Raw genomic sequence first — 24510 nt, 5'->3', positions numbered from 1 at the left:
AGATGTTGTATAATAGTAGCATGACAGAATTAAAAACAAGAAGGGAAGTAGGCCATTGCTAACTTATGGTAAAGAAAAATCCACCTGCTTGCATCCGAGGTATGCATTTTCCTTTGCTTGTTTCCATTTGGAGTTTGCAAGTATTCTTTAATTACTACATCCATATGGAATTTCTTTATTAACAGAACTGCTTCTTGACCTCTTTTGCTCATGCGGCTCAATAAGAGAGGCTTGTTCTTATTTGGAATGTCCTTCTCAGTTATCAACAGCACAGAAAGTGAGCCAACTGGAAGTACAAACCCAAGAAGTGATTGGGTTGCATAAGCCTACGCCAAGTAAACAACTGATCAACAAAATGTAATGTGTTCTGAATGCCAAAATTAAAAAGGATATACCAGTAATTTAAGGTGTAAGAGTGGGTGCATTTGTGCAGCACATTGTTTTGGGATAGCAGGATGCAGCTAACATACCACCGACAGTAACTATAGCTATAATATTCATTACCAACCTGACATTTTGGCTTTTTTCTCCAGGCCCACAACACTGATTTTGCAAATAAGAGAAACATTTTCAGCAGGATGAAAGTACCTAATATGTACAATGTGAGCAGTGAAGGAGAGGCTGTGACTGCAAGCTTTGGCAAGAATGCCTCACTGATCAGTGGTCAAGCCTGAGCGGACTTCAGTGCCAGCGATGAGTCAGAATTAATGAGTGCCAGTGGGTGTTGCTCTGGGTGCCTGGCAAGCAGGAGGGAAATACCAAGTAGCTGGGGAATGAATGTGGGGGAGCTGGAGAATGATGGCATTTCTTACAGGAAGGCTGGCTGAGAGGCAATTATCAACATTCTTTCATGCATCTAACAGTCAAGGTTTTTTTGGCTGGAACCGCAGAAAATCAATTAATGCTTCTAAACACACACACACACACACACACACACACACACACACAATACACAAAGTGCTCTGCTTCAGATTTCCCAAAGAAATTGTATGCATAGCAGACAAGATGTAATGCATTTCTCCACTTAGAAATGCCATATATCAGAGTGCCAACTCAATCACTGAGGTGCAGATGATACCACATTTGTCCAACAAGAGAACTTTTATTTGTTACCGAGCTTGGAATTTGGTTGCGATTAAGAGGTTTATATGTACCGTTTGAACTTACGCCTCAGTACTCCCAGAACGTAGGAAAAACAAGTAGCTTATATAAGACTCAACCTCAGCAACATGGAGTAGATGAAGGATTAGGGGAAATCCAACCCTAAATACGGAAACAAGTCATCCAGGAATACCTGGCTGCTCTAAACAAATTCAAGTTCCCAGGGCCAGATCAACTACATCCAAGAGTATTGAAAGAACCAGTGGAAGTCATTTCGGAACCACTGGCAATCATCTTTGAGAGTTCTTGGAGAATGGGAGAAGTCCCAGCAGATTCGAGGAGGGCAAATGTGGTCCCTATCTTCAAGAAGGGGAAAAAGGACGACCAAAACAATTATCGTCCTGTCAGCCTCACGTCGATACCAGGAAAGATTCTGGAAAAGATCATTAAGGAAGTGGTATGCAAACACTTAGAAATGAATGTGGTCATCACTAATAGTCAACATGGATTTATCAAAAGCAAGTCATGGCAGACTAATCTGATCTCTTTTTTCAATAAAGTTACAAGCTGGGTAAATGCAGGGAATGCTGTGGATGTGGATTTCAGTAAGGCCTTCAACAAGGTCCCCCACAACCTTCTGGCAAACAAACTAGTCAAATGTGGGCTAGACAAAACTATAGTTAGGTGGATCTGTAATTGGCCAAGTGAACAAACCCAGAGGGTGCTGACGAGTGCTTCCTCTTCATCCTGGAAAGAAATGACAAGCGGAGTGCTGCAGGGTTCTGTCCTGGGCCCGGTTCTTTTCAACATCTTTATTAAGGACTTAGATGAAAGGTTAGAAGGCATGATCATCAAGTTTGCAGACGACACCAAATTGGGAGGGATAGCCAATGCTCCAGAGAACAGGAGCAGAATTCAAAACGATCTTGACAGATTAGAGAGATAGACCGAAACTAACAAAATGAAGTTCAGCAGGGACAAATTCAAGATACTCCACTTAGGCAGAAAAAATGAAATGCAAAGATACAGAATGGGTGATGCCTGGCTCAACAGCAGTACATGTGAAAAAGATATTGGAGTTCTTGTGGACAAGTTAAACATGCACCAACAATGTGATGCGGCAGCAAAAAAAGCCAGTGGGATTTTGGCCTGCATAAATAGGCGTCTAGTGTCTAGATCCAGGGAAGTCATACTACCCCTCTATTCTGCCTTGGTCAGACCACACCTGGAATCACATTGTGTCCAATTCTGGGCACCGCAATTGAAGGAAGATGTTGACAAGCTAGAATGTGTCCAGAGGAGGGCAACTAAAATGATCAAGGATCTGCAGAACAAGCCCTATGAGGAGCGGTTTAAAGAGCTGGGCATGTTTAGCCTGCAGAGGAGAAGGCTGAGAGGAGACATGATAGCCATGCATAAATATTTGAGGGGGAGTCATAGGGAGGAGGGGCCAAGCTTGTTTTCTGCTGCCCTGGAAACTAGGGTGCAGAACAATGGCTTCAAACTATAGGAAAGAAGAACTTCCTAACTGTGAGAGCTTTTCAGCAGTGGAATTCTCTGCTGTGGTGGAAGCTCCTTCTTTGAGGGCTTTTAAACAGAGGCTGGATGGCCATCTGTCGAGGGTGCTTTGATTGTGATTTTCCTGCTTCTTCGCAAGGGGTTGGACTGGATGGCCCACAAAGTCTTCCAACTCTATGATTCTATGACTAATGAAATGCTGATGGAAACAACTATACAGTTGGTCCTCCACATTTGTAGGCTTAATTTTGGCAGATCTGATTATTCACAGATTTCATTAAAATGTTATTTCTAGAAATCCCTAGTTCTTCCAGTACAACTTTCACCAGAACCTGACCATGGAGTCATACTAAATGATCTAAAGATCCCTAGAGAAAATACCTCTCTAGAAATTTCTAGGTCTTCCAATGTAATTCCAGTAGAAGCTGACCACAGTCTTACTGGAGGATTTAGAGAAGGATTCTCAGACAGAAAAAATAGCAGTTTTTAAAGTGTTTCTTCCCTTCCCCAGCTAATGTAGGGGTCTGTCTGTAATACCTTATGTTCTTTACTGTTGTGATATTGCAATTGATAATATATAATACATGTACATTTACTATTATAATACACACATGGTCTTATAAATATTTTGTTGTTATTTGTCAGGTCACATGTGAACTGCTTCAACTGTAAGTGCTGTGCAAATATTAAAAAGATACCACATTTCAAACATCATCCTTGAACCCCACCCATTATGAAACAGAGTGCATTACATATTTTTCATGTCTTTTATGCTAACTTCCTTTTGTCAAACCACATCCTCTATTCTATATGCGAAGTGGCACAGAATCAACAATAGAAATAAATGTATTAATCTCTAACTTATACCTTCTTTATCCTCCAACAGAGATGGTTCCCTGCGCTTTAGAAGAACAGAATAAAAGCTAGCTGAGTGGCCTTAAAATGTTTTAAAATGAAACATTTGGCCCCTGCAGAGAAGGCTTTCTTCTCATGCTCATTTGTGATCCCAGAACTCACATTCAATATCTGTTGAGATAAGAATTTTCAAAGATATTTTTTAGCAGACTTCAATCCTGAATCAAAGGACTTCTAATCTTCAGGACCTAGCTTTTTCTTGAGCCAGAAATAATTTATATATTTAGATTTTTTTTCACACAAAGCGTAATCACAATTGGTTTTATTCCAGAAGTTCAATGACTAAAGCAAAATGATGACTAAAGCAAAAATGAAGCAATTGATTCACTTTAGAACTGAGACGCTCAGCATAAATGATACCACAACATGTTATGATAGTTAAAAAAGAAAATAGACCTTTATGATTTGAACTTAAATTACCCAGGTCTCCTGATTACATTAGTTCAAAAGCTATATTCTCAAACAATGTAGATACCTAAGAGACATTGAAACTAAAATTTCTTCACACAATTTCTATTGGTTTTAATTTGTGGGTGTGGACCACAAATCGAAACAACTATGGAATATTTTGTGGAGTTCTGTTCATTGCACATCTGCTCACTATCCTCTATGAAAAACAATTTAGTGTCACCAAGGGTTAAAGGAGCTACCCCTTAAGTGACCAAGAGGCTAGAGAAATCACTTTATAAGGAAAGGTTATAGTGCTTCTGGTTTTTTTTTCAAGCTTGGAAAAAAGCAAGTAAGGGGAAACATTACAGAGATGTATCAAATTATACGAGGTGTGAAAAAAGCAAAAGGACAGGTTTTCCCTCTCTCCCTTCTTCTTACAATATGAGAAGCTGAGGTCATCAGAGAATGCTAAGTAATAGGTGATTCAAGTAAGAGCTTTATCACATTATGGCATTTTTCCTAAAAATATACTGGTGCCATCCATTTGAATAGATTTAAAAGAGAGTTCAACAAATTTATGAAGCATGAAGCTTTCATTGGGTAATAGCCATGATGACTCTATACTTTCTTATGTATAAGAGGCAGGATGACTTTCATTACCAGTTGCTGAAGAATATGGCAGGAGAATTTATTTATTCTATTTATTTATTGCACTTTTCTCACCCCTGGAGGAACTCAAAGTGGTTCACATCAAATAAATGGCGAAATTCAATGCCTCACATATTATAAAAACAATATATCACACATCTAAAACAATTACATATGACTATAAATTAGACCATTAAAAACAATAAACTAGCAAACATAAACAAAAAACAAAAAAACATTTTAGCATCGAAGCTGCAAAGTCAATCAGTGAGGGTCTCTGCATACCCTGTTTCCCCGAAAATAAGACATCCCCTGAAAGTAAGACCTAGCAAAGTTTTTGTTTGGAAGCATGTCCAGTGCCTGCCAAACAGAACACCAGAGCATGCAGGATCAGGAAATGTACATACCAGTTGTACATGGGAATAATGGTAGTAACAAGAAATTCTTGATAGGATTCACAGTTTGTCTGGTTATGCTGGTTTGTGATGACAACTACAGTACAGTATATAATAAATGTTCATTTTTTTGTTCAACAATAAATGTGAATTCTTCTTCATTGAAAAATAAGACATACCCTGAAAATAAGACCTAGCACATCTTTGGGAGCAAAAATTAATACAAGACACTGTCTTATTTTCGGGGAAACACGGTAGATGTGGCCTGGCCCCTGTTGCCAGGGAACATCCTCTGTTTGGGAGGTGTTAACTGGCACTAGGTGGTTAGTTGTCTAGAGTTTCCTTGTTTCTGAGTCGTGTTCATTATTTACTGCCCTTATTCTGGTATTCTGAAATCCACAAGAAGCATGTGGACAATTTCAATAGAAAAAAGGAAACCATGAACGCTTTGGCACTTGTACTAAGTATAGAATTCTTGCCAACTAATGCAAGAGCTGAATCAAGAGTAGAAAATTGTGAGGCCCACAGTAGTATTCATTTATTTTGGGGGCAGAGGGACACTCGTCAGATACTATAAAGGTAGTCCAGTTTGAATTAATTTTATTTTTAGCATGCACAATTGCGTTCCCTATCAGGATGCCATATTCTGTGTAGAGGTGGAGATCCAATTTATAGTTTATTTTTAACTTGACTGTGAACTGTCGTCTAGCATAAGATAGACTGGCTTGCTGTTTCAAACTGACCTTCAATATCTTTCGACCATCAAATGACTCCCTTTCCTTAGAAGCTTTGCCTGCAGTTCTGTTATTTTGCTCTTCAGCTGCAAAACAAATAAATGAGATCATAGTTCATATTGTATCAGTGCCCCTAATGTATTTTTCACACAGGGAATGCAACTCTGCATTCACTTTTTATGCAAGAAGTGGGGAGGAAGCCCAGGAAATTATTTTCAAAAGTACATTGTCAAAACTCCTAGAGTCATCAATATTGTTTCAAGGATTATTCAGGGCTGACAGCTCAGTGTAATAGAATCATCCAGGGGAAACAAAAATCTAATATTCAGTGTCCTCTCAAAGTATGGTTCAGCACTAAAATATTCTCTTGAATTTTTTTTGAATTACCAAGTCCATTATCAAATACTTTATCAGTCTGCAGAATATCTTTTTAAAATCACTGAGAAAAATCAAGTATACAGAAAATGCAATCTTATTTTCAAGATATCTGTAATTTCTTAATGTAGGAACAAATAAAAGAAGATGCTTATGTATAGGAACCACCTTCAGACCAGGTAATAAAAATAGGCTGGACTTAAGACTCACTTTGACAATGCATTTCTATATGTCTCAGAAGAAGGCCTAACTGGCTTCAGTGGGACTTAATCCCAGATTTAAATAACAGGAAATGTGCAAAAGATTGCTTCAGAAACCCAGCAAATGAGATGGTAGTGAATCTAGATTCAGAGTTTGGATTTTTTGATCATACTGCCCCGTTTATTAACAGACTTTCTATCAATGATCAAAATCTTGATATAAATACATTATTGGTCAAACTCAGGAGTTTTTATGTGCTTAAAATACAAAATGTACATGGCGATGTCAGTAAGTATCTTTATTGAGTCTGCATACAGCAATTTGTTCTAAATGGTGTCCTGGAATTAGTACAAGGTATTTTAGAGCTAGGCTAGAAAGCCATATGGTTGTTATTCTATACAGTAATTTATCATTCTGATTACATCCTGCATCATTGTTGTGTGACTTGAAGTAATTTCTGACGTATGGTGGCCCTACCATGGCATTTTCTTGGCAGTATTTGTCAAAAGTGGGTTTCCATGGTAGAGTGGTGAATTGAATACTGGTCTCCCAGTGTCTTACTTAAGTAAAGTCTAAGAATACTTAAGTAAAGTCAAAGAATACAGAGTATATTTCTGCACAAATATAAAATTCAGGTTAAAAATATAGAGAAGTTGAAGTAAGAAGAAATAGTTTTGTTTAGCAAGCAATAAAACATCCTTACTTTTTGCACACTTCAGAGGAACAAGAAGCAAAGAAGAAAATGCACACAAAGCATGCCTTGAATGTTTCTGCGAAATCATATCCCATTTTCTCGATCAGTTGCCATGAACTCATTATCTTTTACTTAGAGGTCACACAGCAATAATAAATGAGCAACAGCAAACTCAAGGATCATATAGCAATTGCAGGGATCAAAACAACCGCTATATTTTCTCAAGGAGACCTTAACAAATGCTCACCGCTAGGATCTTTTCGAAAGAGCGTATTCATGACCGTGGCATGGAGTTTCACCCTATCCCACTCTTTCATCATCAGCCCAGAGGTCACAAACCGTTCCATCATTCTGTCTGCTATCAGCTGAAGCCTAAGGAAAAGGAAAGGAAGTATGAGAAAAATCAATTATGACACTTGCTTTCCAGTTTATATGTTCATGTTATATAAACTTTAATGTCCACAATCCTGAGAAGAATGAAGTAAAATGTTAGACCATAGATGCCACATTTCAGCAGGTTATCAGATGTGAAAGGAACGCTGGATAAGGAATATATGGCAGAGGTTTGAGCTTGAATCTGTGATTAACTTGTAAAGATGACACAATTACTTTCTTAAGGGAAAAATATATTAAATTATTAATGTCAGAGTGGGTCACCTTTGATCTTCCATATAAGGCATTAGTATCTTACCATTAACCAGGTGTAATGAAGTGTGATTTTTTTAAAGTTACAGATGCCATGTTTAATTGTGTTTTAAAAGGGTCAGTATTTCAGTTACTCTGCACTCATGAGCTGGTTTATTTTATTTATTTATTTATTTACAGTATTTATATTCCGCCCTTCTCACCCCGAAGGGGACTCAGGGCGGATCACATTATAACACACATAAGGCAAACATTCAATGCCCATAAACACATCAAACAGAGACAGAGAGAGACACGCAGAGGCAAGTTAACCTTCTTCTGAGGGGATGTTCGATTCTGGCCACAGGGGGGAGCAGCTGCTTCATCATCCACACTGACGGCACTTCCTCATACCAGGTCGTAAATTAGTTAATCTTGCCTCCCCACTTTTTTTTATAAGTGGTACCTTATCTCCTACTTGATAGATGCAACTATCTTTCGGGTTGCTAGGTCAGCAACGAGCAGGGGCTATTTTTTATTTTTAATTGACGGGTGCTCACCCCGCCACGGGCTGGCCTCGAACTCATGACCTCATGGTCAGAGTGATTTAAGGCAGCTGCTCAACAGCTGCGCCACAGCCCGGCCCTGGTTGCCATGGAAAAGAGGGCGGAGCCAACCGTCGTTTTGCTGGAGGAGGGCAGGTTTGAAAAAAAGCCATTAGTCTGTGCCCTGAGAAGGTGCAGTTAAGACTGATCCTCAGTGAAGGGATCAGGGTAGTTCAAATGTTTGATTTTGAGTCAGTTTAAAATAAGTTTGGTGACTTATTTTAGGTTAGTCTGTGCCCTATTGAGGTACAGTTAAGACTGATTCTCAGTTGGAGGATCAGGGAGACTCAAGGGTTTATTTGAGTCAGTTTAAAATAAGTTTGGTGACTTATTTTAAGGTAGTCTGTTTCCAGATAAGGAACAGATCGGCTGTGATTGTAATTCACATGGTGACTGCAGTTAAAGCAGTAGAGAAAGAAGTGGAATTTTAAAGTTTGAAACATCTTAATACAGCTTAGCAACTGTTATTCAAAGTACCTCTAAAAAGTAGTTATTGTAATCATTAAGCTTGTGCCTCAATAAACGTGCTATTGTTCTTTTTAACATCTCAGCTTCTGTCATCTATTTTACCATCAAAAGCAAACCAGAAAGAAGAAAAATAAAATTTAAAAAGTCTCCTCTCTAAGTAGCTAGTGGCTACATCTTCCAATAGTGGTGGCAAGAGTGGATAATCCCCTTAACATCTGGTGGCCGCGTTATAAACATCTTTACCTCTGGTGGCAGCGTTTAAAATAAAAACATCTTTAATAAGTGGTGGCAGCGATAATATAAAATATAATTAATAGAAACTCCTCCACATCTCCGCAATTGGTGTCAGAGGTGGGATTTTTAAAAAGATTTCTCCCCCTTCCTGACATCTTTGCAATTTGGTGGCAGCGGTGGGATTTCAAAAGATTCCCCCCTCCCTGAGTTCTCCACACCAGGTAGCATGGGTTGATGGTAACTGGGGTTTCACAATATACAGAAACACTCCTGGTTTATTCTCTTCTATGTACTGTGTGTAGGAACTCCAAAACTTGTCAAAAAAGGATGCCTTTCTGAGATCAAGAAATGGCCTCTGATCAATGAACACTGTGTAAGCCATATTACTAATTGTTATAATTCATATCCAGGGTTGACAACATAATGAAGTTGTTGATTACCACTACTTTCTAATTCAGATATTTCCAGGATGATGCTGGGAAAGGGAGGGATATTGTTACACATCACTATATGTAGATGTATATTGTTTGCATCTATTTTAGCATCTGAAGAAATGCTCAGCCTTAGCATATTCAACCTTAGCATGGAGCTTTACTTGGACAGATTTCTTTTCTAAGCATTTCTCCCCCCAAGTCTGCCAAAATATTTATACTAATATGTAATTAGAGGCACATCCTGATATAGGGAATATAAGTTCATTATGATTGATGACTTATTCTTGATTGAGACAGCTATCTGCAGCGCTGTGCTGTTCTTTCTACTTTGGTCAGTTGCCGAATTATGATCAGGCACTTAGAGCTGAAAGTGCTGCTTTGCTTCATTTCAATCACGTTTGGTGATTTCATTCCTTCAGGAGAGAACCATTATGTCAAGGACAACCGGAAATGATAGTGAGATATGGTATATATAGTGACCTCAAATTTCAAAATCTTTTTGAAGTCTTACATATTAAAGTATACCATTTTGAAAAGAGCAAGGCAAAATAATTTATCCATAGCACTAACATTGTTTCAAGCTATGAAAAAGAACCAAGGTATGCTGTAGATTTATCCAAAGGGATTCAGTTATTCCAAATATAAATTAAACAAATCATGCTTATCCCATAAGTGAATCCATGAAGGATATTAACTTGCTCAGTCCAAGTGCTGCCACCAATGTATTTTCATACATATAAAGAGGCTGTAGAAAATATACAGCTTTTGCATCTTATAAAGGCATCAATGTGACTATAGTTGGACATTATTAAATTAGGGGGTTTGTGACGTATATGGAATATCATACTGCTGGAATGTATAAGTAATTTTCCTCTCCCTCTAAAGCCAAAGGCATGTGATAAGCTGCATGAGTGCTAAATATAAGTGAAATATGAATACTAGAAGATGAACACACTTCCAAAACCCTACAACTCATATTGTTTCTTTTTCAAAGTATGAAACAAAACCCACAGCAACATGGTCAGAGAACACGAATTAAAACCATATATTCTTGGCCATTAAGATGAGACATAATCATACACATGTGTGATCTTATGCAATTTTTATGCTAAGCCTGTGAGGAACATAATTTGCTGAACAATTCATTCCTACCAGCTATAAGGTACCAACTTGATCCTTGGGTAGCTCTTTCCGCTCTGCCTTGGGTCCCCATTTGCCTGACACTCTTTGATATGCTAATACTATAGCCTTCTGGCTTTGAATTACTTCTTTGAGGCAGTTATTGGCCAATTTCTAATCTTACAGGGTGAAACATAGGCTTCTTCTTCCTTCCTCATAATTTGCTTTTTGGTGATACATCAGTGATTTTTAAAATTAGCACTGACAAATGAAAGAAAGTATATTATGGATGATACTAAAACAAATTAATAGAACAATTTCAAGTCAAAATGCTGCTCTATTATATTGTAAAATTAACCATAGAAATGAGACAAATTAAAATGAATTATAATGAGAATCTGCTACACAGAATCCACCAGAGCATAACCTTATCTTGCTCTTTCTTTCTCTCCTCTCAGCCTCAATCAAAAACAGAGAGGATCTCCAACATCACCAGGGCAATAAAAGGAAATTGGACACTTCTTCTTTATAGAGTCAGCAATTTAACAGCAAACAAAAATAACAGAGGACATTTGCCTCTCATCATTGTCATGTACAGAATGGATCAGTTAGTGGGAGATTTTCTTTAAAGGATAGAAAGAGAAAGTGCTGCTCTTTCATAATAAGTCATATTCCTTACGGCTGTGGTTTCAGTTATGTACATTAGCACAGGCAAGGTTGTCCCAAGATATTTTTGCTGCCTGTGGCAGAGGGCATAGATACAAACTGAACAAATTGTTGGATTCTGTTTCAACAGACATAATGGCACAGTGTATTCAACTGAACCTGAGGGAGGAAGTTTGTTCAAAAGCCCGAAAGATTTTGTGGCATATATACTGTGGTTTTGTCCCAGAATGGAAGGGAACTGTCCAGATTCATGGGTACATAAACAAAACATGTGCAGGATCGGTCTGTAGCAGTAGTACACCCAGGTTTCAGGTCTAATATTGATCTCAACAAACATTTTAAATACAGTAGAGTCTCACTTATCAAACATTCGTTTATCCAACGTTCTGGATTATCCAACGCATTTTTGTAGTCAATGTTTTCAATACATCGTGATATTTTGATGCTAAATTCATAAATACAGTAATTACTACATAGCATTATTGTGTATTGAACTACCTTTTCTGTCAAATTTGTTGTATAACATGATGTTTTGGTGCTTAATTTGTAAAATCATAACTTAATTTGATGTTTATAAGGCTTTTCCTTAATCTCTCCTTATAATCCAACATATTTGCTTATCCAACGTTCTGCTGGCCCGTTTACGTTGGATAAGTGAGACTCTACTGTAATTTGAAATGATCCCTTTAAACTGCATTAACTGTTTATTTTTGGGTTTCTTCAAGGAAACAAAGGAGGAAAATAAAAAATATAAAATGCAATTGAAACACTCAAGTGTACATATGGAACAAATAAAACTCCAGTCTATGTTTAGTTTTTGGTTTTATGCCGAATACAATGGCATAGTAATACATTACGTTAACAAAGCAAACAGCATTAGAGAATTGCAGTGTTTCTGTAAATTGACTAGTCAATTGTAAAGACGTTAAATAGTAGAGCATTTTATTTTCCAATACAGCCTTGAAAGCAAAGCTGTTGAGAGTAGAAATAGTTTCTGGTTCTTAGAAGCACTACAATTAAGCAAAAGCTGCGCAAGTGGATACTCTTGCATTACTTTTACATTAATACTACTTATTATCAACCTAAAGGCAAACTCATTACAGCTTCCCTCTACTTACAAAGAAATATTTTATCTCCTGACTGTCTAGTGTATGTTCTAAACCAGAAACAATCAAACTCAGAGGTTGAGACACTTCTTGGGAATCATAGATTACTTTTGCTAATTAAAATGCGATTTGAAAGTTATGGAGAATGGAAATGAACATAGGAAACAAAGAGGAAACTTACTTAGATCCATCCTTTGTGTGGACTTTTGCATAGAGGACATCGATCATAGCTGGATCATCATTCATATATTCTATACCTGTTACTTCTATAGTTAGTGGTTTGCCTCCAGTAATCGAGCTTTATAAAGAGAAAAAAATTATGTTTATATTTAATGCTACATGCAACAGCACATTTCACTTGACTAGACAACATCACAAACTTACTGTTGTTAAGTAGAACTGTTTTAGTGTTATTACAGTATTTTATGTATTGTTTTATATGTATTTAAATAATCTTGACTGCTTTGGTTCTTCGTAAGCCAATTTGAGTGGAATTGGCTAGACCAATGTTTCTCAAAATCTTTTCAACAAGGTGTTTTGGATTTCAACTCCCGGAAATCCCAACCAGCTTACTAACTGTTAGGAACTGTGGGAGCTGCAGTCTAAAACATCTGGAGCAACAGTTTGAGAAACACTGTTCTAGATAAATTACAAACCAACCAACAAACCAAATCCCAAGCAGAAAGTCATTCACAGTTGACTTCTGTACTCCTATTTCTAATGCTTCTAGACTCACATCAATCTCTATGCCCTGTTGGTTTTCAGGAAACATCTGCTACAATATTTAAAGAGGCCCAATGTGGATGTAATAAATAATAATATATTTTGTGCCTTTCTGACCCGGCATCAATGAAAAGATCCAAAGACTGTAATTAGTTTACAGGCCACACTTTGCCCATTACCACAAATCATGGCTTATTGATAACAGATATGTGCTGTTTAACTTGCACTATTTTCACCATGGAAGAACAAGTAATCTCATTGATATTCTTCCCATTACTCCAAGAATACCAAGCAAGTGATTTACTACTATTAGTCATTGTTTAAAGCATCCTTTGGAAAATTTAGTCTGGCATTAACGCACAAAAACGTTTTTGTGAAGAAAGCACATTTTCTGAACAAATTATCCTGTTTGCTGTGCCAAAAATATGGCTTTGGATTAAAACCACGCGTTTATGTGCAGATGACTTTTCTGCAGACAAGTTGCAAAGAGTGATATACATATTCCTTTCTTCTTCTTCTTTATTTGACAGGGTTAAAAATCGGGATTGCAAATATTGGTGTAGATTATATTATTAGTTCCAGACCATCTCTCTTATTTTGATTCTATTGCATGTATTTAGAACAATGAATCAATAAATATCCAGGAGTAGGCTCAATGCCTAATAACACTCAGAGCATAAGAGCAACTAAGACACTGACCAATATAACACAGGTATTTCTAGAGCCTACACAATGAAGATCCCATTGTGTAGCCAATAACTGATATATTCACATTATTTTCTCACAAGGAATGTTACCGGTTACATCAATTGTCTAGGATTGTTTTGAACAATTTTTGATGTAGCCATAGGTGACCTGCAATTCCATATTAGTGAATAAGAGAGGTGGGTCTCTATCTTTGATTTCTCAGCATGGATTCAGTTCTGTACTTCCAGCATTAGTCTATTTGGCATAAGACAAAGTTTTCGTAACCATCTTAAGAGGTAATCATCTTCATATACTGGGTTTGTTTCTCTGTGGCGAGTATGAAAAGACAGGCTTCTAATTAGACTAGAAAAAAAATCTGGCTAATTGTGAGTTTTCTTAATTACATTGCAATAGACCCGGTAATGCTATTGCTCAGTGAACAGTAGCATTGCTCATACAGAGTCAATACAAGGATCCACATATAAAGAAGAAAATGAGAGTTTCACTGTCACTAATATAGATTGTAAGCAGAACCATAGCCAGAAAAAAAAATTTGGGGGGGGGGGATTGAAACATTTTTTTAACGAATCATGAAGAGTAGTTGCACAACGCAAAATAATTTAGAAATCAGGCTCCATCTCTAAACTTCAATGGACACTCGTGGAGATTTGGTTAATCAGTTAAACTTCATGAGTAAACCAGGTTTAAAAAAACCCTGAAAATTTTCGGGGGGGGGGGGGGAGGTGGTTGAATCCCTACCCCCCCCCCCCCCCTCCCCTTGGCTATAGCCCTGATTGTAAGCCTTCTAGCCGGGTTACTTCTGTGTAATCTACAGCAAAGAGCTAGCACAAAAAAGATGTGAAATAAGAAAAGCAACTCTATTTTCTCTTTCACACAAAATGAAAAGCTAATACTTTCAAATACTGAAACAGAGACTGGAAATTGTATCCATTTGGAAACATGGATAAAGTAAGGGCTAAATCCTTCTAGTTTATCTCCTAATAATGCAGACAGAACTGACCAGAGATGAGTGGGAGTTTATAATAACTATTTTTGTAATATATATATATATATATATATATATATATATACAATAGAGTCTCACTTATCCAACACTCGCTTATCCAACGTTCTGGATTATCCAACACCTTTTTGTAGTCAATGGTTTCAATACATCATGATATTTTGGTGCCAAGTTCGTAAATACAGTAATTTCTACATAGCATTACTGTGTATTGAACTACTTTTTCTGTCAAATTTGTGGTATAACATGATGTTTTGGTGCTTAATTTGTAAAAGCATAACCTAATTTGATGTTTAATAGGCTTTTCCTTAATCCCCCCTTATTATCCAACATATTCTCTTATCCAACGTTCTGCTGGCCTGTTTATGTTGGATAAGTGAGACTCTACTGTGTGTGTGTGTGTGTGTGTGTGTGTGTGTGTGTATACACACACACACACACACACACACACACACACACATACATACACTCAATTCTTAGTGCCCAAAATTGTAATTTCTTCAGTGCAAAAGAGGACATGTGGTCAAGGTCTTCCTTTGTAGAAGAGAAAAAGAACTGATTTTACAGGATCAATAATAGAAAATTACAAAAGAAAATAAAGAGGGTAACACGGAAGCATCCTGGAATCATAGAATCATAGAGTTGGAAAAGATCTCATGGGCTATCCAGTCCAACCCCCTGCCAAGAAGCAGGAAAATCGCATTCAAACCACCCCCAACAGAGATGGCCATCCAGTCTCTGCTTAAAAGCCTCCACCACAGTCTGAAGCAGAGTTCCACTGCTGAGCAGCTCTCACAGTGAGGAAGTTCTTCCTAATGTTCAGGTGGAATCTCCTTTCCTGAAGTTTAAAGCCGTTGTTCCGCCCAGTCTCCAGGGCAGCAGAAAACAAGCTTGCTCCCTTTTCCCTATGACTTCCCCTCACATATTTATACATGGCTATCATGTCTCCTCTCAGCCTTCTCTTCTGCAGGCTAAACATGCCCAGTTCTTTAAGCCGCTCCTTATAAGGCTTGTTATCCAGGCCCTTGATCATTTTAGTCGCCTTCCTCTGGACACATTCCAGCTTGTCAACATTTCCCTACAATTGCGGTGCCCAGAACTAGACCCAGTATTCCAGATGTGGTCTGACCAAGGCAGAATAGAGGGGTAGTATGACTTCCCTAGATCTAGACACTAGACTCTTTTTTATGCAGGCCAAAATCCCTTTGGTTTTTTAGCACCCGCATCACATTGTTGGCTCATATTTAATTTGTTGTCCACGAGGACTCAAGATCTTTTTCACAAGTACTGCTGTCGGGCCAGGTGTCCTCCATTGTGTATCTTTGCATTTCATTTTTTTCTACCTAAGCATTTGTCCCTGCTGAACTTTATTTTGTTAGTTTTGGCTCATCTTTTTGTTAGTTTTGGCTCATCTCATCTCTCTGTTAAGATTGTTTTGTATTTTGCTCCTGTCTTCTGGAGTGTTAGCTATCCCTTCCAATTTTGTGTCGTCTGCAAACTTGATGATCATGCCTTCTAACCCTTCATCTAAGTCATTAATAAAGATGCTGAACAAAACCGGGGCCAAAGGGACAATCGTTGTCAGGATCAAAGCATTCACATAGTACTCAGAAGCACTCCAAATAGGCAATTGCTTCCTGGTGAAGATGTTCAATCAGGAAACCAGCAGTAAAAGACACTGCAAGCCAAGGAAGGAATCAATTTACTGGCTATGCAGATCATGCTTCCAAGAGGCTTGGCTGCTGGGACCAGCATCTTCACTTCTTAGAGAAAGGACTACTTACAAGTGATGGACTGCACCTCATGAAGACCCGGAAGAACATATTTGACAAGACAATGATCAGATAAAGAGAGCTTAAAAAAATCTTTGGGGTGGAATGGTTGAAAATCATAGCTCAAGGATTTGTCGAAAAACAAACTCAAAACACAAAGCTGAAAGATGTGAAGGTGATGTAGCAAAAGAACCTACAGAGAAATCCTTAGTAAAATAAAATATATAAACAAACAAAGCTTTAGATGTCTATACCAATGCAGAGTGTTTGGAAAACAAGTCCTACTGCAATAAGGTAAACAGGCAGTTCCCAAGTTACAAACATTTGACTTCCAAAAACTCATGGTTAAAAATGGAGGTGAGACAGCAGGAAGTGAGAGAAATCTATTTCTCAGAAGGGAAATTCACTCCTGAAAGAGTTATCATGGGAAACAGGTGCTTCCACTGAAACTTCATCACCAATTCTTGTTTCCATAAGAAGTCAAATTTTTAAAATCAAAATTTTCAAGGAACAGAAAGTGAAGTGAAATCTTCTGAACAGGGGCACAGATAGCAAAACAAACATCACAGGGGTGTTAACCCTTCTCTGTGCTATTCAAAGCTTATATATATATTTAAATATTTTATATATTTGGCTAGAGTTACACTTAAAAAATATACCTGTTCCGACTTACATACAAATTCAACTTAAAAACAACCCTACAGAACCTCTTGTGTTTGTAAATTGGGGACTGCCTGTATGACTTTATGGGTATAACAGAGAGATGGACTTGTTCAGCTTGATGAAGAGAAGAAAAGGGGGTGCCTTTATTGCATTCTTCAAATACACTAAGAGCTGTCACAGACAGGATGGGGCCCAAGAGGATAAGACCAGGTCTAATGATTTAAAGTTATAGGAGGGTAGATTGTGATTGAACATTAGAAGGAACTTTCTGATAGTAAGAAAAAAGTTGTTTTGCTATAGAACCAATTGCTTAGAGAAATGATGGGGTGCTCTTCTCTGGATATCTTCAAAAAGAAGCTGGAAAGCTACCTGCTAGGTGGCTTTAGCTGAGATCTTACACTGAGCAGGGTGTTGGACTTTATAGCCTTGGATATACACCCTACTCTACAATTCTATAACTCTATACACTTCACAGTAAAATTGCAAGCAAATAAAATGAATAAAGTCTGCTATGTGTCATGCTTACTTTGTTCCTAATAATAATAATAATAATAATAATAATGGGATCTGCGCGCATCATCCAAAATTACATCACATAGTCCTAGACACTTGGGAAGTGTTCGACTTGTGATTTTGTGAAACGAAATCCAGCATATCTATCTTGTTTGCTGTGTCATACAATAAAATAATAATAATAATAATAATAATAATAATAATAATAATAATAATAGTAGTAGTAGTTTTATTTCTTACCCGCCTCTCCCTGCAGCTCGGGTTGGGTCACAACACAATTAAAAAACAGGAACAATGCAAAATTTCAACAAATACACATATTTCTATAAAAGATCAACATTAAAACTTCATTTCTATAAAATACATATTAAAACACCCCAAACAGACATCAAAGAAAGAACAAGAGTTTCAAGATTCATAGTTAAAACCTGTCTGGGTAGACCTTCCAGAAGAGATATGTCTTTAGTTTTTTTTAAATTCCGAAAGCTGATATAGCTGTTGGAGCTCTACCAGTAGGTCATTCCACAGCCTTGGGGCGGCTGATGAAAAGGTCCTCAACTCTAGGAAGGGGCGTAGCTGGCATATCAGCCGAAGCTGGTAGTAAGCACTTACTCCTAACATGATTGCTGCAAAGTGATACAGTTTTCTTCCCTCTGTGCTATCCTAGTTCTAGAACCAGCTTTTAAAAAATTGCTAGATTTTTTAGCTATTTCACTTTATTCCATATTAATATTATTATTCCATATAATTAATATTATGGAATTCCACAGCCTTGGGGCGGCTGATGAAAAGGTCCTCAACTCTAGGAAGGGGCGTAGCTGGCATATCAGCCGAAGCTGGTAGTAAGCACTTACTCCTAACATGATTGCTGCAAAGTGATACAGTTTTCTTCCCTCTGTGCTATCCTAGTTCTAGAACCAGCTTTTAAAAAATTGCTAGATTTTTTAGCTATTTCACTTTATTCCATATTAATATTATTATTCCATATAATTAATATTATGGAATTCCATTTATTCCATATTAATATTATAGCTGTATTTTACTCACTCAATAAAATCTTCTTTACATTTCTTCAGAAGTTCCTGGGCTTTTTGGATTTCCTGTTCATTCAAAAGTACCAATGTCCCAATAGTTAGATGTAGCTTTGCTGGGTTCTGGAACAAAGTGCTGCTGATACCACAGTCCTGTAGAAAGGTTTAGAAACTTCTCAGATGACAAAAGGATATGAAAGCACACTAATAACAATAAGGAGGAGATGATTTAAAAAGTAATTTAATTAGAAGTCTAGATAAACAGACTGAAATCAAATTACCTTGTCTCCTCCTTTTTATTGGCTAATGCATACAAAATGTATTTGTTCTTATCTGTGCAGTTCATTTCAAAGAGCAAATATTGCACAGATAATTCAACCATGGTGCAAAATGTTTGCACTCCACAATAGTGAAAGATCATATGTAATTCAAAGGAAAACTACTTTTGCTATTCCTTTGTCACATATAATGCTGAATGGAAAAAAAGATTGACTGATATTGTTTCCCAGCCAGAAAGAGTTACATAGAAGTGAAACTGTTGTGCAGTTTTTGTGCCTTTCACATCCTTGTGGACAAGTAACATCAACTTTTTTATGCAGTGAATATAAATCCCATCTTTCAGTTGGCATACTCAAAACAGTTAAGAATGAAGCTGGATAACTCCCGGGTTTCTTCCTTTCTCACTCTTTAGATTCTGCCAACCGCTACTGAAACAGACCTGACAAAATGACCTAAACCCCTCCTATGTGAAAACAACCTTAGGATTCTGCAAAGCAAGAGCATTTTTTTTCTTACATGCTTTCCTATATTCTAGGACTAGCACTAGAAACCATACAATCCATAAATGCCAGTCATATCAGATACGAAGGAGGAGACGGGACAGATTTGATATGTTACAGATGTTAGAAGAATTTCATTTTAATTTCTGTAATGCCCCTAAATATGATGAACACAAAATAATAAGCTTTTAGGGAAAGGGAGGCTTAATCCACTTAATACTGCAAAGTAGGGATGGTCGCAAGTAAAGCAAAAGTCATGTTATAATTGTTGTCAGGCAAAACTGCTAAATTACTCCTCTGCAGCTTTCCAGGAATCAAAAGCATCTTGCATCTCCTGATAGCTTTCCACTCAGAAAAGGAATCCCAATCTCTTTGAAGAAGAGGCAAACTGAATAGCATATCAAAGCCTCACTAATAGTAAGAGAGGTTCATGGTACCTTCTTTAAATTATCAATGAGGATCAGATTTCTTTCTACAAATCTTTTACAAGCCTTTTAGATCTCTAGGAGTCTCAACAGCACAGTTCTATGCGTCTTTTTATTATGTCTAACTGAGTTCAAGCAGTCTTACACTTCACTATCTGTATTTTGGATTGCAACCTTAAGTTGAATGTAGTTTAACCCAGATGTCTGATCTGATCTAACCTGACCTTTTCCAATGGAAAGCTCAAAGCAAAGCTACAACAGGTTGCCTGCTCTAGCTTTTACAGGTTTTGATATCCTGCTCAGAAGCCCACTTTCTTTACAAGAGCAAATGGACCTTAAGTCATTTGTTCAAACCATAGATCACTGCTTTCTATTCAACAATGAATTGATTGTCATTGAAATGAATTCTGTTTTCCTTTAAAATGCAACTCAGCAATGGCTTTGAACCCCGTTATATGAGGGCATCCAACAAGTCGCTGAAGAACAATTAACTCACACACAAAGACTCAGCAATGCATAGAATGCCTCTCTATGTAAAGCAAATTTCATACAAGGGGAAGAAAACTAGAAAGACATTTGGATTTATTTCAAGAAAGAACATGTCCTACATTTCTCAGCACAGTATCTAAGCAACTAGGATAGGGATAGGCAACATATACCTTTCCAGATGTTGCTGCACTTCAGATTTCATCATCATCCACCTTTGCTTATATTAAATAGAGAATTATCTGTTCAATATGTGGAGGACGCTTTGCCCCGGTCAAAAAGGGCAATTAATGCAGAGATGGGTTGCTTCGATTGAAACTCTAATGGTCTACAAGCACAGCCAATAGAGAGTATTGATGGGAATTGCAATCACACAATATGTAGAGGATGGCACACTACCACATCTACAGTAATCCCAGACTGATATCATATATAGTAGAGTCTCACTTATCCAACTTCCACTTATCCAACATTCTGTATTATCCAACGCAGTCTGCCTTTTAGAAGTCAATGTTTTTGTAGTCAATGTTTTCAATACATTTCGATTTTTTGGTGCTAAATTCGTAAATACAGTAATTACTACTTATAGTTACCGTATATTGAACTGCTTTTTCTGTCGATTTGTTGTAAGACAAGATGTTTGGGTGCTTAATTTGTAAAATCATAACATAATTTGACATTTAATAAGCTTTTCCTTAATCCCTCATTATCCAACATTTTCGCTTATCCAATGTTTTGCCGGCCCATTTATGTTGGATAAGTAAGGCTCTACAGTATATATATGTATGTGTATGTGTATATGTGTGTGTGTATAGACAATAAAGGAATCTATTACATTTTGATATAGCACCAAAGTGATAAAAAAATCATTGGAATTGTAGAAGCCAGAAAGGGAGTTCCCACTGTGTTCTATTATTTTGGATCACCTTGTTATGCATCTGGCTCTGAATTGTGCTTTATAAATGTCTAAACTTCATAAAGAGGTAGATTATCAACAAAAAGCAAAAGTTATCTTACTGCAGTATACCAAGTGATATGCACACCGATGGTGCAATATAAATAATAGTAATAAGCCTCACATTGGGGATATTGGTACAAACACATTTTGCCTGATGTTACAGAATTAGCTGCTGCCATCTGGCAAATGGTTCCCAGAGTACATCTGATGAGCAACTGCATGCAATAAGTCTGTGTGAATGGTAGAAGCAAAATGCATTGTAGCCATAACTACCATAATGTATCTAGAGCAAACATGGGCAAAACATGACCCCTGAGCAATCTAGGGGTCTCCCCCCCCCCCCCAGTTGTGAGGGATAATTTCACCTTATATCTCCCCACCTTCCCAAAGGTCTGGGAGATCTTTTTAATGAGTTGCAAGGGACATCCGGTAATTTACTGTTTAGACCAAAGGCCTCTATAGGGCTTAAAACATGCCAAAAGTAATGGGTGAAACTGCCTCCACCCAAGGACTTTAGAAGGAATGAAGAATTTTCAGAAACCCAAACTTTGTTTATAGGTATGGAATTTATGATATGACAACTGGTGTAGCCCAAGCCAGCTCCAGCAAAATATGCATGCAGTCACTTGAGATGGAGAAGTTGCTCATTCAGATTTATGGCATGATGTAGGGTGACTGAATAGGGACAGAGCATCTTAATTATGAATATCCCACAATGGAAATCAACCTACAACATGAATATAAACTTTTCTGCCTCAAGTAGTCTACTCTACACAATAGAATATTTGTGCAGATATTAACAAAACTGAACAATTTAGCTTCTTAGTGCTTGATGCTATACAATACTTAACTCTCAACTGGCAGTAACTGTATTTACTGGGAAATTTATATTATCTCTAGTAATCAAGAAGCTGTGCTAAGCACAAGTAACTATATGGAATACAGTATCTGTATTTCATATAGTATCTGTATTCCAGTATCTGTATTCCATATATGCTTTTTCTTATCTCCACATTAATATACATTTGGGAAGCATACTTAAGACATCTGTAAGATGTGTCTAGTATATACTCTCAATACATGATCCCAAGCAGGCCCAGCTGGAGGAAGGAATCAGACTGCTTTTAAATTAATTTATTCCAAGAAAGTGTGTTTATGATTTCAGAATAAAGCTCTTCAGTTTAAGATTTCAATATAGTTGCCTTCCGAACATTGCCCTCTGCTGGACATAAAGTCATGGTTCAATTTTATATTTGTCTCATAAATACCTATCACCATCACCTGGGGTTTGAAGGTCTAGAATCAGTTGAAGAAGAAAAGGTATAATGGAGAAAATTGATGATAAGGCTGTTCAGATTTTGTCTCCAAATGGACCAAATACAATTGTTTGTCCTAATCAGAGTAAGCCCACTGAATAAATGGAACCAGTTCCCATTACTACTTTAACTGGAACAAATAATTGGATTACAACGTAATGCAGACATCTTCAAACTGCTGCCCTCCAGCTGTTTGGGCATCCAAACTTCCAGAAGTCCTGACCATTGAACAAGCTGGTGAGGGCTTCTGGGAGTTGGAGACCCACAGAGCCGGAGGGCCGCAGTTTGAGGATGCCTGGCTCAATGTTGTGCGGAGGTATACAGGTGGGGCAATCTTTGAAACTGAAAAAGTAAGGTGTTAGCTTTCATGAACTATTCTACTGAAATATAAAGATAACTTTCAAATGAACTACCAAGCCACAGCACTATCATTTCAGTAACCTGTAAGGAGTGGCGTCCAACCTTTGGAGCTTCAGGTGTTTGGGACTCCAACTCTCAGAAACCCTGGCCAGCTTGTCAGCGAGCTGAAGTCCGAAGGTTAGACATCACTGGAGAGTGTTAACAACAGTCAATCCCTGTCACTGCTGTCTCCTATTATTGTAGTTGTTTGAAATACCATTATATTTTGGGCCATTTCATCATAGCTTGATTATTATTTAATGAATTAGATCAACACAGAACTTTAAAAAGAAAAGAATGAAAATAGAACATTGATGTGCCTGTGTTTCTTTTACTTAATTACATTTGTTTTGACAAATTGCATTCCCAGTTGCTATAAAATAACATCAAATCTTTACAGCTCCATATGTAGCCAACACATTTGAACAGATTTTTTTAACTAATGAAACTAATGAAACCATCTAAACTGGTGACATCCTAATGGTTTCTAAGTAAGTTTCTTCTAAATTTGGCTGTCTGGTTGAGACAGAATACATAGTAATAAACATGATCATTTGCCCCATATTCTGTGGTCTCAAAGTGTGCTCTGCAGAGCCCTTGGGGCTCCGCAAAGCATACTGAGGTGCTCTACTGTTTCCTCCTCACCCTCCCACTCCAAGCTTTCCCTCCTCTTTCCTGCTCCTCCCCCCACCTCCCCTACACCCCTTCCCCACAAAAGCCCTTTTTCCTCACCACCCAGATCATTTCCCCTCACCTTCATTGCTTCCAAAACCCCATTTCCCTCTCATCGCTCAGGAGATGCTTTGATTGGATTATACTTTTCCAGCATAGCAGAAAGGGTGACTGGATGGCCCCTGGGGTCTTCCACTGAAATACTGTTAAGTTTATGTTGGTTAAAAAAAGTCTTGATTTTAAATATTGTATTGTTCTTTCTTTTTTTCCTTTTTTTTTTGCAGTGTGCATAGGAATTCATTTTTTTTCAATTAGTTCACACAAACACTCTCCATCCATCTGCCACTGGCCCGACCTGACTGTCAAATTTTAAAACACAATGCATCAAAAGTTTGCCCATGCCTGATATATGTACATTATACAGTAAAACCCCGCTCGTTCGAGCCCCGCTCGTTCGAGCCTCCGTGCAATTCGAGCAGGTGAATGGGGAGGGCCGTAAAGGCCCTCCCCGTTCACCTGCTCGCTGGCGTGCGTGTTGCTAGGTAGATAGCAAGCTACCTAGCAACATGCACTGGGCGCTCGCCCCTTGGGAGGTGGCCCCTGCGTGTTGCTAGGTAGATAGTAAGCTACCTAGCATCACGCAGGAGGCACCTCCCAAGGGGCGAGCGCCCTGTGCGTGTTGCTAGGTAGCTTGTTATCTACCTAGCAACACGCAGGTCCAACTCCTTCGCCTCGCCGGGCACCGGTGTTGCCGCCCCGGCGGGACGAAGGAGCCAAGGCACGGGCGGGGGGGTGGTGGTGGTGGGTGAACGTGGAGGGCTTTTGCGGCCCTCCC

The 24510-nt window shown here is 38.0% G+C and overlaps 1 protein-coding gene across 3 annotated transcripts in view; it reads right to left on the bottom strand.

Annotated features, from left to right (window-relative positions):
• ascc1 (activating signal cointegrator 1 complex subunit 1) overlaps positions 1–24510 on the bottom strand; it is a 100694-nt gene that overhangs the window by 48038 nt on the left and 28146 nt on the right. For all 3 annotated transcript variants that reach the window (XR_010004613.1, XM_008106663.3, XM_016992196.2), the window contains exons 6-9: positions 18657–18793; positions 12409–12525; positions 7219–7343; positions 5711–5787 (exon numbers count right to left, since the gene is read on the bottom strand). Coding sequence is in view for 2 of the 3 variants with exons in the window: in XM_008106663.3 (XP_008104870.1) it covers positions 5711–5787; positions 7219–7343; positions 12409–12525; positions 18657–18793 (456 nt within the window). In the remaining variant the exon portion in view is untranslated. The remainder of the gene's footprint in view (positions 1–5710; positions 5788–7218; positions 7344–12408; positions 12526–18656; positions 18794–24510) is intronic.

Source organism: Anolis carolinensis, chromosome 3 (genome assembly GCF_035594765.1).
Source record: "Anolis carolinensis isolate JA03-04 chromosome 3, rAnoCar3.1.pri, whole genome shotgun sequence".
Classification (NCBI taxonomy): domain Eukaryota; kingdom Metazoa; phylum Chordata; class Lepidosauria; order Squamata; family Dactyloidae; genus Anolis; species Anolis carolinensis.
The sequence above is the reverse complement of the archived record's forward strand: the minus strand, read 5'-3'. Positions and strand labels throughout refer to the sequence as shown.